We start from the raw sequence: 17,589 nt of genomic DNA on the forward strand, positions 1-17,589 counted from the left end.
GGATATGTTATAGGGGGAGGCATGGTTATTAGAGTCCTGAAATAAGATTGAATTCGTAATTTTTCTGTTGCCTAGCTACAAAACGCATTTTTATAAGTACATTACATTTATAAGGTAATAAAGAAAGTGTGTATAATTTCCTTTTTAATAAATGTTCTGATCGAATCAGTTGCCAATATCTTTTGGGAGACTGACTAATAAGCTTGAGGGAGCCTCAACATTCGTTTCTTCACAGAGAAAAGCAGGAAAAGCAGCTCCGGTCAGTCTGAGTACGAGGAAGAACACGTAGACTTTTTAATTAGGAAAGCAGACTTTCAAAACGTTTTTGTGATTGGGTATGCAGTATGGCAGATTTTTTAGGTGTTCTCCAATCGAAATCTAGTTTTGTGTGCATTGTCGAACTTCACATTTCTGTGTCGCATAAACAATTTATTTAAGAACAAGTTTCGGTTTCAGTTTCAACTTCAGCCAATGTGTAGTAGTAGTAGTAGTGATAGTAGTAGTAAAGGGACTGGCAGGCCATCTGCCTAGATCTCTCGGCCTTTTTTATGTCTGTTTTCGTTCATCACAATAAAAAAAAATCTTTCAAGATGGTATTGGTGTCCAGGAGATTTTTGAACGTGTTAGTATTTTGTGCAAGGTTAACTTCGGTTGGTAGTGCATTCCACATTTGAGCAATTAGTTAGCCAATGATCTTTTTCTAAGGTTGGTGTTGCAGTGTTCTAAACAAATTTTCTTTACTGAGTTTCTTGTACTATCATAATTGACATTCTAAAGATTCATAAGGCCCGAACATCTGGCGATCAGTACGATACCACCAGTGCGATCTCTAATCATATAAGAAACAACATATAAGAAACAACACAAGAACATTCCAAGTCAGCAGATGTCAGACAGAGCAGTACAAACAGTCATTTTTTGTTAGCACAGTAAAAGACTGGAACCACCTGGAAGAAAACATAGTAAGAGCACCAACTCCTGAGATCTTCAAAAAAAATATTAACATCCCAACAGTGAACCTGCTAAGCTGCGCACACCCCCACCCCACACCCCCACCCGTCACGATAATGCCATAATCTTGGCAACAGTGATGTACTTAACAGATACAGATAAAGAAATGTCTTGCATTTACATGATATGTAGTTTGAGAAATATATCTTTATCTAGGTAATTGAAGGTTCTCTTAATTACACCAACCATTTGATTGGCTTTATTTATAATATTATCAATATATAGATATGATTTTATCTATCTGTACATATATGTATATTCAAAGGATATTGTCAAACATTATTCCTAGGTCTTTCTCACTATGGCATTTCTCAGTAGTCTGTGTCGTGTTTTCTATTTTCATATGGTAATTGTTATTTGGATTTTTTTCCCCTATGTGCATTACTTTACACTTTGAAACGAGCACCTCTGCAGTGAACAGTTGAATAGCAAATTCCAAACCAGACATGTCCTTATGGGATAAAACAGATACAAGTACAAGATAGAAAGGCAGTATGTATGTATGTATGTATATATATATATATAATCTTAAGCTTTAAAGCCCTCTAGATCTGCAGACCTTTTTGGATCTATTTGCCTGATGATGGTTTTTCAGTGTGTGTGTGTGGTTTCTTGTTGTTTAGTTTTCTGTTCATTATTGTTCAGTTACTAATTCTTATTATCTTTCTCAGCTTCTTGTTTTCATGGTTTCAGAGTTTGTCATTGTCATTTTTTGTGTTCAATTGTTCGAAACAGTATTGTTTTCTTTCAGGTTTCTTAGCCATCTTGAAAATGACTGAATCAGACAGATTTTTGTTGGTTCTATGGCTGACCGCAAACCATTTCCTGTTGTTTTGCAGAAAATGCAGAAATCTGCAGTGTTGCTGGTGTTTTTAGCTGCTATTGCAGCAGCAGTGTTGTGTGCCCAAGTTGAAGAAGATGAGGAACTGGATCCATTTGACATGGTCAACTTTGATCATACAAATATGAAAATGAGAAAGGTAAAAGAGACATGGGTTTTGTAATTAGCTTGGTCCTTTTCAGTGTAAGTTTACATAAGTAGAAGTATTGGAATGATAGTATGATGACTAAATCTGACATTGATTCTGAAAAGCTGTGCTTGAATGTAATAAGATATATGTTGTGGTTATATAGCATCATGTTTTCAAAAATAAGATTTTAAAAGATTGAATTGGTCTCTCTTTTTTTTTCTTGTGGTACTTAGCCTTGCTTTGATGCATGTATGTACACATTCAGTCACAGACAGCCACACACAAAAATGCGTGCACATACATACAAATACACGCACACATGCAGTCATGCATTTTTATACACACAATGGATGTGTAATTTCATGAAGCTGTCAGCTTTGTGGAAAACAAAGAAAGAAATGGAAGGTTTTGGTCAAAATTGAATTATCTAGAATAGTTTGAACAACAGTACTGTTAGTAGTGTGTACGTTGTTTGTCAAGGAATGGCTTGAAGAGGGACACTCAGTAATGAGGGTAGGGGCGTGTAGGGGAGGGGGGGAGGTTGTGAGGCCAGAAATGCATATGAAGTTTACTGTTCAGTGTGTACACATAAATGTTACAGGTATATTTGAAAATACCTGATTGAAATCTTGATGAAAAAAAAACCCAACAGTGTATGTATGTGCATATTTGCCCATGTGCGTTTGTATGTGAGTGTCCATGGATTGTGTGTGGATGGATGTGTGTGTGTGTGTGTGTGTTAAAAGCTTCTATTCTCTTGCAGAAGAGTACAAGTACAGAACCAGAACCACCTCCAACAGATGAACCAAAGGACACAACAGAGTCTTCACCAAAAGAAGAAGATGCATCGGAATCGGCACACACCACCACAACCTGCCCTCCACCAGCCAAAGAAGAAAAAACAACTACGGAATCAGCTCCGCCAGTCAGGAAAGAGCAGGCGACAGAGACATCTGGGTCCTGCCCGGCTTTGTTCCTGTTCCAGCAGTATGTGTCTAAACTGCTTCGCCTGATTGAGGGCAAGGTTTCTCAGGTGAGTGCTCAATCAGGTCTGTGTGCTCTCTTGATTTAATCTCCCCTGTGGGATGCCGAGGGCGTCTTTCAGTATAAATAGCATCCCCTGCCTTCTGGAAATTCTGTGCTAGAAATTTCCTTTTTTCTATTGCTCTCTTTGTTTCTGCCTTTTTTCTACCTTCACTGTTGTAGTCCTCCTTCTGCCTTCCCAGTCCATTCTCCTTTCTTTCTTCGAGCAAGCCTTGACACTTTTTTCTCTTTGCCACAGTCTGTGATCTACTGCCTGTGCTGTTTGCTCCTGCGATTACGTAGTGAAACTGTAAACTTTGGGATGAGCCCTAGCTGTCCATTCTGCAGCGTTATTTGCCTACATGGCCTTTTTTTTTGTATTTTTTGTTTGGCTTGAAGTTTTGGGGGTTTTTTCTTCTTTTTTTTTTACAAGTGTTTGTAATCTGGAGTTGATAAATTAAGTGGAATGGCTGACATCCATAGCATGGCCTAATCTTATTTACCATGAGGAGATAAATGGTTTGGATAATGTGTCATGAACTGTTTTGTAGGTTTTTCTTAATGGTTGTTTTTTTGGGAGGTAGGGTGTGTGTGGGTGTGTGACAGTTTTGCATTTAAGTTACTTAACACAGTTGGACATCTGTTTAGTTGGGAAGTCCTGATATGGCCCTGTGCGGTTGGCTGGACTACAAGCAGCTATAATAATGACAGTCTTGATTTAGACTCACAGTATAAATAAATGTACTTTTTCAAGGCTTTTTTTTTTGGTACACGTGTATATCGCAGTTCTCCAGACTTACCAGTCTTCTCATGCTGAATCATCGGTTTGGGGTTTCTTATAATTGCTTCATGTGCCTTTTTTTGTGCCTTTTTTTTCGTTTTGAGACAAAGAAGAGCTAAGGTGTAAAAAAACAAATCATGGTTTTTCTGTCTGTTTAGATCCAGTGAGACTTGATTAAGTTTATATTAAGCATGCAAGTGTGTGTCAGTCTTTCTCTTTTTCTGTCACTTCCTGCGAACACAAATTGCGGTAATAAGTTTACCTCCATTTCAGGACAAGACATGTATTTGAAAATAATGGACGAGACTGTTGTAATCTGGTGTTGTAAGTTTATCTGGCAAAAAGAAAAGACTGGAAAAGAAAAAGGTAGGATCTGTTATATTCCTATGCATGTGCATAAGTCCATGCAAAGCCACGTGCATATTTCATTCCTGCACATAAGCAAAGACATGAAGGCATGTGAGCACATGCATGCGCACGTACACACATACACATACACACATACACATACGCACACACACACACGCAGACACTTGCACAATATCAGGAAACTAAAAAAATGTTAAATGAATTATGAAAGTGATGAATTACACACACTGGTACACAGAAAATGTGCTGCCATTGTCATTGCTACTTCTTTGATTATTAGAAATGTTTTCTGTTTAAAATAATTTACAGTTCAAGTTACTTATCGACGAAATAAGAATTATTTGAGTTTATTTTTTGTTTTATTTTTTCCCCCAGTGACTATGGCTTGGAAAGAATGAATCCTTGCCATATTACACAGATATGATAATAAGTGTGTGCAAGTACATCAGTTACGTCTTCAGTTTGTCTTTCATTCAAAATGTGTTCCCAAATCTATTTCAGACAAGGTCTGAAGTACCCACAGAGATGTGTTTGCGGTTACGTTTGACACCTTACCAAATGGAAGTGCTGGAGACCTTCAAGAGAGATCACAGCAAAGACCGGGTGTTCACGGCTCACGAAATTTTGACGGAAGCCGCCCAGGGTGTCCACATTCTGAGCCACGATGATCCCAGCTTGAAATACCTGTGGGTGGAGGAGTATTTTGGCGTCACCTTGGAGCAAGTTCTACAGGTGGAGGAGTTTCGTCTTTGCCGTCTCGTTTTGGGGGGGGGGTTCTATTCTCTTTGTGTTTCTTTTGCATATGTGTGTGTGTGTGTGTTTTTCTTTTGCACATGTGTGTGTGTGTTTGTTTATGTGTATGTGTGTGCGTGTCCTTCCTTCCTTCCTTCCTTCCTTCCATGAAGTGACCACAATCAAATGTTAATTATTCTGTCACTGTCATTGATATGCGTGTGTACATGGCTCAAGATGAACTTTTTCGTTTTCACTTGTCCAGTTGGGCAAGTCATTGAAAAGTTCACTGCTCTAGTCTGGATGGGTTTTGTGCTTACCCAGTTTTCAGAAACTTACAAACATCAAACAAACTTGCACACACAAACACGCGGACACAAAAATACACACAAGCATGCATGCACACGCGCGCACACACACGCACACACACACACACACTCAAATACACACACCTACAGGCATAAAATCTTAGAACTATCCTGGCCTTCTGTCTAAAAATTTGGGGAACGTGTGGTTATTTCAGAGGATCAAGTTAAAAGGATATAAAGATTCAGGAAGAGAAAAAGGCAGAAAGAAAACATCGGCCAGTTTTAAAGAAAATGGAGTGGAGAGCTGGAGTGGGGAGCCTGGGGAAGGAGGCGGGTGGGGGTGTGATTGAAAGCTGCAGTGATTTGTGTTACTACATGGGAGTGGAAGGATGAGATGGTGTCAATAACACTAACGGCACGGCGGTGAGGATGGGGGTAGGGAGATGGGCTTTGCTGTTCATTGTGTGTTCTAAGCCATTGCCATCCTGCGTTGGCTACGTTCATGCTGCAATGGCGTTAATTATGAAACACCTGACGGGCACAATAGCCGAGTGGTTAAAGCATTGAACTTTCAATCTGAGAGTCCCGGGTTCGAATCTTGGTAACAGCGCCTAGTTGGTAAAGGGTGGAGATTTTTCCAATCTCCCAGATCAAAATATGTGCAGACCTGCTAGTGGCTGAACCCCCTTCGTGTGTATATGTAAGCAGAAGATCAAATACGCACGTTAAAGATCCTGTGATCCATGTCTGTGTTCAGTGGGTTATGGAAACAAGAACATACCCAGCATGCACACCCCCAAGAACTAGAGTATGGCTGCCTACATGGTGGGGTAAAAATGGTCATACATGTAAAAGCCCACTCGTGTACGTACGAATGAACGTGGGAGTTGCAGCCCATGAACGAAGAAGAAGAAGAAGAATGGAACCCCTGAGGGCATGCACTGGCAGTGAACTTGTTACATTCAGTCAAGGGAATGCTGGGCAAAATAAGAATGTCTTGAGATTTGTTTTAAACTGAGGGCTGGAGTGCTTACAAAGACAGGGTGGAGTAGACTTAACTGTAAAGCGTCCATCATTTTCACTGTCTTGTGATTCTACGAGCCAGCAAGAGGGTGGCAGTGTTTGAAAAGTCTGTTGCATTCACTCAGTTTGACGATTGTTTCTTGTCAGTGTGTTACCTTGGTGAGGGTTTTTTTGTGGGTTTTTTTTTCAGAAATGTCAGAAAGAATTAATGTTTTTTGTTGTTTTGTTTTTGTGTTTTTACACTTCTCATGAACACTACCCTTTTCATGATTACATTTTTTTTTTTTACTATAGAGTTAGAAATTCATTGCTGATTTAAACTCTCCATTGCAGATTATTCAACTGGCGGCTTGTGTTAGATGTTCATTGTTGATTTAAACTCTCCATTGCAGATCCTTCAACTGGCTGCTTACTTGGTTGCGTTTGTTGTGGTGCTGGCATTGGCATTACGAAGGATACGCTTCACACGCCGCTTGGTGGTGTGGGCAGTGGTCAGTGTCTTTACTATCAGTGTGGCAATGACCTGGTACCGGCTGTACAAGGTATGTTGGGTTTTGGTTTTTTTGCTTTAGTTGTTTTGGGTGTGTGGGTTTTTTTTTCTTCTTTATTTCAGTCAGAAGAAGTGCTCATTGAAGTGGATCAAATCAAATCAAATGTTGTTTATTGCCCAGCTGACTGTGAAGGGGTCATTTCAGGGTTGATTTCCCGTCGGTTCTTACAACCAGTTAAGGAGAACTCAAAATATTGTATTACTCTTTTTGTCACAACAGATTTCTCTGTGTGAAATTTGGGCTGCTCTCCCATGGGAGAGCGCCTCACTACACTGAGAGTGCCACCCATTTTTTTGGTATTTTTTCTGCCTGTAATTTTATTTGTTTTCCTATTGAAGCGGATTTTTCTTCAGAACTTTGCCAGGGACAATCCTTTTGTAGTTATGGGTTCTTTTGCATGTGCTGAGTGCATGCTGCACACGGGACCTCAATTTATCATCTCATCTGAATGACTGGCATCCAGACCACCACCCAGGGTCTAGTTGAGGGGGAGAAAATGCTGGCGATCGGGGGACCCGAACCTGTGTGCTTAGATGCTCTTGCGTCCTAGACGGACGCGTTACCACAAGGCAGACTCTCCACTAATGCTGAAAGGTCAATGAAAACTTTACAAGACCAACTCATCCATGTCTGGCTCCGTCGATGTGGTATTAAAGTGGGTGGGTTTTTTTGTTTTTTGTTGTTGTTGTTTTTTGTTTTTAGAAGCGCATGTTAAAGTGGGTATTACTGGGGTTTTTGGGGGGGGTTTTTTGGATGTGGAAGTATGATATTAAGAGAGATTCTTTGTTTATGTTTTGGGTTTCTTTTCTGTTTTGATTATTCCCCACCCCCACCCCCCTAACCCCCTTTTTGATATTTACAAGGGACTATAAAGCAACTTCTTTTCAGTTACGTACAACATGATCATGTGTTGTATTGATTTAATGTTAACCCTTTCGCTGCCAGGAAAATAAGATTTAAGTGAAATCTATTTGCCAGGGTTTTTTCACAAAAAACGGGTATAAATTTTCCAAAAATTCTGTGCTCTTTGTTATTGGAGAAAGACCCATAAAAGTATATATTTTCTGAAAGGTAAATGAATAAAGAATACAAAACACATGCTGTTTTCCCATTTTAAATATTTTTAGTGACATGCTGTTGTTTTGAAATCAGTGTTTTGTTTTTTGTCACATTTTCAACTTGTTCATTACAAACATTAGTCAGGTAATTTGCACAAAAACATCATATTTTCTGGACAAATGGATATCTGCAAACACAAAATCATACTAGAACAACCACAATATATATATATATTTTTTAAGAGATAGATACACAATACATTGTGACTTCTCCAAGTGATAAGATGGATGTGAGGCCATGCCCCCTCAGTCTCCACCCCCCTCCTCCTCACCCCTCTCACACGGTCACTTGATTCAGTTCTCATCAGACCGCGTTGGCTGCGTGCCAAGAATATCACTCTGCTGCTAATTCGGTCATCTTCTGTCGTCTGCTGATATCTGTACAGCTGACATCACTCACTGACAGTCGCATCTTGGCCACTCTCTTGATTACTCCCTTTATTTTCTATCAGATCGTCCTATAAATTTTCATCACTATCTTCTCCTTCGAATTTACGCTTCAATTCTTTCTGAGCATCAGCGAAAGAAAGAAATCTTGGTTGATTTAGTTCGTCACGATCGCATGTCTTGAGCACGGTGTCAGTCCGACATTTTGTTGAGCGAGGGAGGAGAGAAGTCAGGCAAACACTTGGACAGTGACCCAACCAAAACGTTCAAATAAAGGACTGCTTCATGACGTAGATGGGGTTTCTAGCTATGAATAGAATCTAGAGAGATTCCCCAGGCTAAAGCTACCACTATTTTTGTCAAGGAAGTGAACGCAAACCAGGGAAAAGTCAGAATATTTTGATGACGAGTTATCTCGTCATTGTGGCAGCGAAGCAAACATGCTTGCCATGACGAGTTATCTTGTCATGCAGGCAGCCTAGGGGTTAACTTCAACTTGCTAGCATGAATAAGCTTGTAACACACACACACACACACACACACACACACATCCGCGCACAGGCACACACGCACACACACAAACACACACACACAAACACACACACACATACACACACACACAAACACACACACACATACCTGGAAAACACACACACACACACACACACACACACACTTGCAAAACACACACACACACACACACACACACACACACACACACATATGCCCTCCCTGACCAACACATGCTGTGATTACTTTATTGTTTTCCACAGGTGGAGGTAGCAAAAATGTTTACTTCATTGTTTTCCACAGGGAGAGGTAGCAGGTGACAGGTGCAGTAGCCGAATGGTCAAAGCATTGGACTTTCAATCTGAGGGCCCTGGGTTTGAATCTCCGTGGCACCTGGTGGTTAAAGGGTGGAGATTTTTCCGATCTCCCAGGTCAACATATGTGCAGACCTGCTAGTGCCTTAACCCCCCTCGTGTGTATGCGCACGCAGAAGATCAAATACACACGTTAAAGACACTGTAATCCATGTCAATGTTCGGTGGATTATGGAAACGAGAACATACCCAGCATGCACACCCCTGAAAATGTAGTATGGCTGCCTACATGGCGGGGTAGATAAGCAAAACCATCATGCACGTAAAATGTTACATGTTTGTCTGAGTGTGTATGTATGTATGCCTGAAATGTGATTGAATGACACAGGAAACAAATGATGAGCACCCAATGGCAGCCATCAGTCAGCTTTACCCAGATAGGCAGCCTGTTGTGTAAATGAGCCTGTGTTTGTAAAGCGCTTAGAGCTTGGTCTCCAACCGAGGATAGGTGCTATATAAGTATCCATATCAATCAGTCAGTCAAAAAATGATTATTTCGTTGTTTACGACAGGGAGAGGTAGCAAAAATGATTATTTCATTGCTCTCCACAGGGAGAGGTAGCCAAACAGCATGAAGCCATGCTGAGAGACTTGCCGGCAGGGTGTGGGAAGATGCCGGAAACGGGCGGCAGCATCCTGACCCAGATCACCAACTATGTGCGCTACCAGTTTACCTTCCAGCAGGACGCCTGTGTGACCTACTTTGAGCATCTCGTCATTGACCCCATCGTGAAAGTGAGCCCCATGGAGGTGAGGCAGCCACGTTGCGTGTTCTGCACTGAAGAACTTTTTAACGCATTACCACACTGTGTGCTCTGCATTGAAGACCTTTTCATCACATTTCCACATTGACCTTTTTAACGCATTACCACATTGTGTGTTCTGCATTGTTATGGAGGGGAGGCAGCCATGTTGTGTTCTGGGTTGAAGACCTTTTTGACGCATTACCGCAACGTGTTCTCTGTGTTGAAGACCTTTTCAGTGCATTACCACGTTGACCTTTTTAACGCATTACCACATTGTGTGTTCTGCATTGGAGGTGAGGCAGCCATGTTTTGTGTTCTGCACTCAGGACCTTTTTGACACATTACCACATTGTGTTTTCTGCGTTGAAGACCTTTTTAATTCTTTACTACAGTGTGTGTTCTGCATTGAAAACATTTTTAACGCATTACTAGTTTGTGTGTTCTGCATTGAAGACCTTCTTAACGCATTGCCACATTGTGTGTTCTGTACTGAAGACCTTTTTAACGCATTGCCGCATTGTGTGTTCTGTACTGGAGACCTTTTTAACGCATTGCCACATTGTGTGTTCTGTACTGGAGACCTTTTTAACGCATTGCCGCATTGTGTGTTCTGTACTGGAGACCTTTTTAACGCATTGCCACATTGTGTGTTCTGTACTGAAGACCTTTTTAACGCATTGCCACATTGTGTGTTCTGTACTGGAGACCTTTTTAACGCATTGCCGCATTGTGTGTTCTGTACTGGAGACCTTTTTAACGCATTGCCGCATTGCGTGTTCTGTACTGGAGACCTTTTTAACGCATTGCCACATTGTGTGTTCTGTACTGGAGACCTTTTTAACGCATTGCCACATTGCGTGTTCTGTACTGAAGACCTTTTTAACGCATTGCCACATTGTGTGTTCCGTACTGAAGACCTTTTTAACGCATTACCACTCCTCAGGGGTAGTAGTTTGCACAGGACAGAGAAACAGACCCCTGCTGGAATCTGCACCAGTGGGTCATGGTACGTTAGATTAAATGTAACTTTAGGAACAAAATCTCCTTTTTAAATGTTGTTTCTGACTTTGTACAGTACACTGGAGCATGTTTTTACATGGAAAGGCACTTTAATAATTACGTTTTTATGATTATAAGTGGAATGTTGGCCTTGTTCGCCTAGGAAGCGAGAGAATCTGAGCGCATTGGTTCGAATCACACTGGCAGTCGCCAGTATTTTCTCCTCCTCCACTTGACCTTGAGTGGTGGTTTGGACGCTAGTCATTCAGTTAAGACGATAAACCAAGTTCCTGTGTGCAGCATGCATTTAGCGCACATAAAAAGAACTCATGGCAACAAATGGGTTGTCCCTGGCAAAATTCTGTCGAAAAATCCACTTCGATAGGAAAACAAATAGAACTGCAGGCAGAGAAAAAAAACCTACCCAAAAATGGGTGGTGTCGTCAGTGTCGCGACGCGCTCTCCCTGGGGAGAGCAGCCCAAATTTCACACAGAGAAATCTGTTGTGACTTCTTCATCTTCTTTTTCATTCGTGGGCTGCAACTCCCACATTCACTCATATGTGCACGATTTTTACCCCGCCGTGTAGGCAGCCATACGCTGTTTTCGGGGATATCTGTTGTAACAAAAAAGAGTAATACGATACAATATGATGCAGTACAATTAATGATGATTGTTATTATTGTTATTCTAGGCTCTGGCAGTGGCCTTGGTGCAGACGATGCTGAAGCCCCTGCGCATCGTGGGAACGGAGATCAGCGAGTTTCTCCGCGCCCTGGTCAAGGATCTGCCGGTGCAGTGGCAGATGGTCTCCGTGATAATGGTGTGCGCCTTTCTGGTGCTGATCCTCTTCCTGGCCTGTGGCTACCGGGTCCGGGTTCCTTTCCTCCTGGCCATAGAACCGAGCCCCTTGGAGCGGTCTCCTTCAGTTAGGAGAGTGAGTGTTGCACTCTGGGCACAGCTACTTTTTTTTTTTTTTTACTTGTTTTGAAAGGGAGAAGGAAGAAAAATACATGATGTGAACAGTTACTGTACAGTGTTATTATTATTATTATTATTGTTGTTGTTGATATTATTGTTGTTGTTGTTATTATTATTATTATGAGCATTTATGTCTAGTCTTGAAAATAAGCCCTAGGCATTTACAAAAAAAAACCAACACACAAAAAACAAACAACCCCCCCACCCCCTTGTAAATATCAAAAAGGAAAAATTGAACACAAGATACAAAACATTATTAAATTATCCATCACCCCCTCTCACACATACACACCCAAACACACACACACAAGCTCGCGTGCTTGCACACACACCTCATAGTACACAGTCATAGATAGTACACAGTAGAAATACAACCTACAAATTCTGAAACTCTTTTGAGAATTCTGAAAGTTTTTTGGGTTTTTTTCCAAACTTGCTGGAAACATCCCAGAACCTTTGCCTTATAAGGAATCTGATTTTTTTTTTCCAGATTCATTTAAAACATCCCAGAACCATTGCCTTATAAGGAATCTGATTTTTTTTTTCCAAATTCATTTAAAACATTGTCTTATAAGAATTCTGTATGTTCTGTTTTTCCAGATTCGCTTGAAATATTCCAGAACCATTGCCTTGTAAGAAATCTGAAAGGTTGTTTTCTTCCAAACACACTTTAAGTATCCCACAATGGTTTCCTTACAAGAATTCTGGATTTTCTTTCAAAACAAACTTGAAACATCCCAGAACCTTTGCTGCAAATGAATTCTGGAATCCCCCCCCCCCCCTCCTCCACCCAAAAATACTCTTGAAACATTCCAGGACCATTGCCATGTTAGGTTTATGAAAGAAAGTAGTTGTTTTTTGGGGGGTTTTTTTTTTAATCACCATTTCCGACATTGGATTCTGAAAAAAAAGAACTTCCACAGTGGATGTCATCACTGCCATCAAGCGAAGAGTATGGCACCTTGAGAGGACATGTCCTGAAAATGTCCTCCAAGATCTCCTTCCAAGAGTCGCCCAGTGCTGGACACCAGGGGACGGTGGAGCTCTGGGAAGACAGCGAGAGACATGGTGCAGGATGGATGAAGAAAGACTGTCATGACACCAGGTTTGGTTGTCAGTATCAGTAGCTCAAGGAGGCGTCACTGCGTTCGGTCATATCCATATACGCTACACCACATCTGCCAAGCAGATGCCTGACCAGCAGCGTAACCCAACGCGTTTGGTCAGTCCTTGAGAAAAAAAAAAATAAAATAATAATAATAATTTTTTTAAAAATAAATAATAAATAAAATAATAATAATAATAACAAAATAAATAAATTAAATAAATAAAATATATATATATATATATTTTTTTTTTTTAATAATAATAAAATAAAATTTTAAATAAATACATAAATGGTTGTCATATTCTGCTTATGGTAAAGGGAAGATTTCCTGTATGGTGTGGCTGTGTTACTGTGTTGATTTGAACTCGATATGTGGAGAAAGGCTCGTGATGAATGTGTTTTTAGGTGCTGAGGTGAAAATGTGTTCACGAGTTGTGTTGCGAAGTGCACCAAAACTCTTGCCATTCCCCTCTTTGCGCACAGCTGAACTGGTCACAGGAGTGACCTGGTAGAAATTATAGGGGTCTGAGAGTGTGTGGGACAGACACTTGCCATTCTGAAAGAGAATGTTAGTTGTAGGCTTGTTGGACTGTGGAGGTTCAAGGAAGTTGATTTGAAGTACTGGTGAGTCAGTAATTTCGAGTTTGGTAATGAGAAATTCGGTGACATCGTTTGTTCAAAATTTTTGTAAATTTCGATGTTGTTTTTTTATTTACGTTTCTGAACACAGGTTCAGTAAAACGAGAATGGTGATGCAAGTCATGTGAGTACTATTTTTACTAGTTGTTCTATTTAACTACAGTTAGGTTCTGAGGATGTTTCAGGATCCTCAGCGCCTGACCTGTTATCAGACGAAGGTGTTTCACTGAAGTATCACCCACCGAAAGATGTTTGGAAACGTCAAGTCGTCAAAGACGCAGTCGTGAAAAGAAGAATGGAAATATTATTATGATTTAAAACTGTAAAAGGGAGGTGTAAGGGGAAATATACTATTGGTTGTGACCAACTGGATTGTAATTTCATGTGATTTATTTGTATTTGTATTTCTTTTTATCACAACAGATTTCTCTGTGTGAAATTCGGGCTGCTCTCCCCAGGGAGAGCGCGTCGCTACACTACAGCGCCACCCTTTTTTTTTTTGTATTTTTTCCTGCGTGCAGTTTTATTTGTTTTTCCTGTCACAGTGGATTTTTCCACAGAATTTTGCCAGGAACAACCCTTTTGTTGCCGTGGGTTCTTTTACGTGCGCTAAGTGCATGCTGCACACAGGACCTCGGTTTATCATCTCATCCGAATGACTAGCGTCCAGACCACCACTCAAGGTCTAGTGGAGGGGGAGAAAATATCGGCGGCTGAGCCGTGATTCGAACCAGCGCGCTCAGATTCTCTCACTTCCTAGACGGAGCGTTACCTCTAGGCCGTCACTCCCTGAAGGGAAAATGTGAAAGTAATTGTTTATTTTTCTTTGATTTTATTAATAATCAGAAAGGGGTGTCTTTATGTTGTCACGTTGTTTACCCCTTGGTAAGAGTGAAGTCAGAATGCATACGTTGTGTACAAGTGTATCTGTTGAGTGAATGCGGCAGTATGACAAAGACTTTGAAGGAAAATGGCCGTACCTGGGAGTTGCTAAGACAGCACAAGTTTGGCAGCAGTGAAGATATCTTATGGTGGGTGGCCTTTTGTGGCCATGGTGCATGAAAAGGACTTAGCAGTTTAGAACATATATCAGTGATGTCTGTAACAGATCTTTGTGATGTATGTGAAATGGTTTGAGATTTTTTGTTTGTTTGTTTTTGAAACCATCTTGTCTGACAATCAAGGTCATGTCTAGACATTCAGAATGTCATCAGTTTGTTCACACTCACGTTACAACACATGGACAAATCTGCATCCCGTACCACCACCACCCCCACTCCCCCTCCCCCCTCCCCCCTGTTGTTCGCTTGTTGGTAAATCAAACTGTGTTTTTATGTGTTGCAGGCAGATGATGTACCGTCTCTGAGAAATACCATCGAACAGCTCCAGGCAACCATCGAAGACATGAGGACTGAAAGGCAGCGACAGCTTCCTGAGCCCCGGCAGTATCAGACCGTGGGGTCCGTCCCCCATGACTCACCGAACCGTGCCACCGCTGCCAGACCCACTGATGGTGCAGGGACCGGTTTTCTCACTGACACGACGACATCTCAGTACCAAGGTCAGGATCAAGCATTGCTCAACCTGAAGAGCATGCCTGCTCAGCCTGAGTCGGAAGTCAGTGGATTGGAGCAGACCGATGTCAAACGGTTTGTCGGACGACAGAGCAGGCCTGCCCAGCCTGAAGAGGAAGAAGATAGATGGCAGACTGACGTCAAACAGGTAGTCAGGAGCCAGGAGAGGGAGGACACAGGTATGAGAACGAACAGAACACGTGTGTCGCAGGGTGGTTCAAGGACTGACGTTGCCCACAGAGCTGGGTTTGAGGAGGGAGCGGGCACCGCCTCTAGCATGGATGGAGAGTACAGCATTTCAGGGTCCGATACCTCACTGCCATCCAGGTTTGAGGAAGGAGAGGACAAGCCCACCTCTGGTGACATCGCCCTTTCCAGAACGGCTGTGTGTGAGGCACAGGAAGGACGCCAGAACAGCAGTGCCTCTGCCACGGCCAGCCCCGGTGCTTCCGAGCCGCCCTCACTTTCTCTCTCAGAGCTGGGCTGTTGTGCCAGGAACCTAGAGTCTGTGGGGTCCGTGGGTGAGGTGGGTCAGGGTGGGGATGCTTCCACAGTGAAGTCCTCTGCCAAGGAGGACTAGCGCAGTCACTAGCATGGTAATGCTGGGTGTGAACGTGTGGACGCACCTCTGAGAGTGCATGGGTGGGAACATTTGGAGACACTTCCACAGCAAAGTCCTCTGTTTAGGACCAGCACAGTCACTAGTATGGTGATAGCGGTTGTGAACCTGCGTGGACACAGCTCTTGAGAGTGCATGGGTGGGAGCATTTCCTCATTATTACAGATTTCCTTATTGGCATTTGGCTTCTTTTTTTCCCTTTGAATTACTGTTTTCAGTATTGATTAAGACTTGCATTTTAAGAGACTTGCACTTCCGTGAACAGTTCTTCAGTGAAGCGCCCTGATATGACTTGTCACAGAGTTGAGGGAGAAAAAGACAAGGCTGTGGCTAAGAGGTCCTTGGATCCCAGCTGCAAAATTTGCTGATGGAAAAAAGTCACTCCCACACATGAGAGCGTGAGCTAGAATGCCCTTCATGTTGAACTTTCACAGTTGAGTGGTCCGTACATTATGATGATATGGATATAGATAGTTATATAGCACCTATCTTCGGTCAGAGACCACACTCAAAGCATTTTTTCAAACACAGAGTCATTTGCACAACAAGCTGCCTACATAAGTAGCTAAGCCGATTGACAACTGCAATGGTTATTTGCTGTTGGAACTATTTTCTGTGTATACAGCATCAAATTTCATTTTGTGTCATATCTTTTTTGGTTGTTGTTGTTGTTATTTGCAATGCAGATTTGTGATCTGAATGTACATGTTTCTTTGACGTTGAGCAGTCAAGTGATGACAGTTTCCTTGATAGTTTTGTTGGTGGGTTAACAGATTGACATAAACTTGCAGTTGGGACAACAAAGTGAGATCTGTATGATCAATGGTTTCTACACTGCAATGGGAATTCATTTACAGCTTAGTCCTTTGTGAGGGATTATGACTCTAAAATTAGGAGGCACGATTGCACTGGCTCTTTGTGCTGCAGCCATGGGGGCTGGTTGGCTTTGGGGAACCATTCCATCGCTGACTGTCCTAAAACTCTCTTGGCTGAGAGAGTGGGGATGAAACTTGGGTAAGACACTCTCCACAATAATCCGTTCTGGCCCAGATAGTTTGGACAGCAGAAACCTCTGCTGTTTTGGTGGTCATAGTCACACACGACTAACCATCATACAATGAAAAGTTAAAGGTCATTCCCTGAGAGCCAAAAGCAAATTATACATTGGAATTGAGGTGTTTGATGCTGTTTGCTTCTTCCCATGAATGCTTATTTTTCTTTGCCCCTGTCAAAATAGATACACGTAACCCCACAGTGTAGCTTTCACATTTTCTCCCAGGTGAAAATTACGGTTCAGTGATTTACTGTTGTTTGGGCCACGTGCACTAAAATGAATGTTTTGTCAATCAAGTATGATGCAGTCTGCAAATGCATGCATTTTGTCATCAAATTTTCATCTGTGCATCCGTGTTTATCAAAGTGTGTGTGTGTACAAATATATTTATATGTATGTGTATATGGAGCATGGTGTGTGTGTGTGTGTGTATGTGGAGTGTGTGGTGTGGGTGGGTGGGTGTGAATATATTTATATGTGTGTGAATATGGAGTGTGGGGCCTGGGTATGTACATTTCTCAGCTGTGTGTTGGGCCTGGGTGTCAGGGTGTCCGGTGATGCCTCTGCTGTGTGTTGGGCCTGGGTGTCCGGTGATCCCTCTCTGCTGTGTGTTGGGCCTGGGTGTCCGGTGATGCCTCTGCTCTGTGTTGGGCCTGGGTGTCCGGTGATGCCTCTCAGCTGTGTGTTGGGCCTGGGTGTCCGGTGATGCCT

General features: G+C 42.0%; 1 protein-coding gene across 1 annotated transcript; it reads left to right on the plus strand.

Annotated features, from left to right (window-relative positions):
- The first annotated feature begins 225 nt into the window (after positions 1-225).
- On the plus strand, positions 226-17,300 carry LOC143279921 (uncharacterized). The gene is made up of 8 exons (XM_076584258.1): positions 226-259; positions 1,851-1,991; positions 2,746-3,015; positions 4,657-4,887; positions 6,611-6,760; positions 9,711-9,908; positions 11,598-11,840; positions 14,976-17,300. Exons 2-8 carry the CDS (start codon positions 1,854-1,856, stop codon positions 15,783-15,785), a joined length of 2,040 nt encoding a protein of 679 aa, XP_076440373.1. The 5' UTR covers positions 226-259; positions 1,851-1,853; the 3' UTR covers positions 15,786-17,300.
- Positions 17,301-17,589: the final 289 nt, after the last annotated feature.

This window comes from Babylonia areolata, chromosome 3 (assembly GCF_041734735.1).
Source record: "Babylonia areolata isolate BAREFJ2019XMU chromosome 3, ASM4173473v1, whole genome shotgun sequence".
Classification (NCBI taxonomy): Eukaryota; Metazoa; Mollusca; class Gastropoda; order Neogastropoda; family Buccinidae; genus Babylonia; species Babylonia areolata.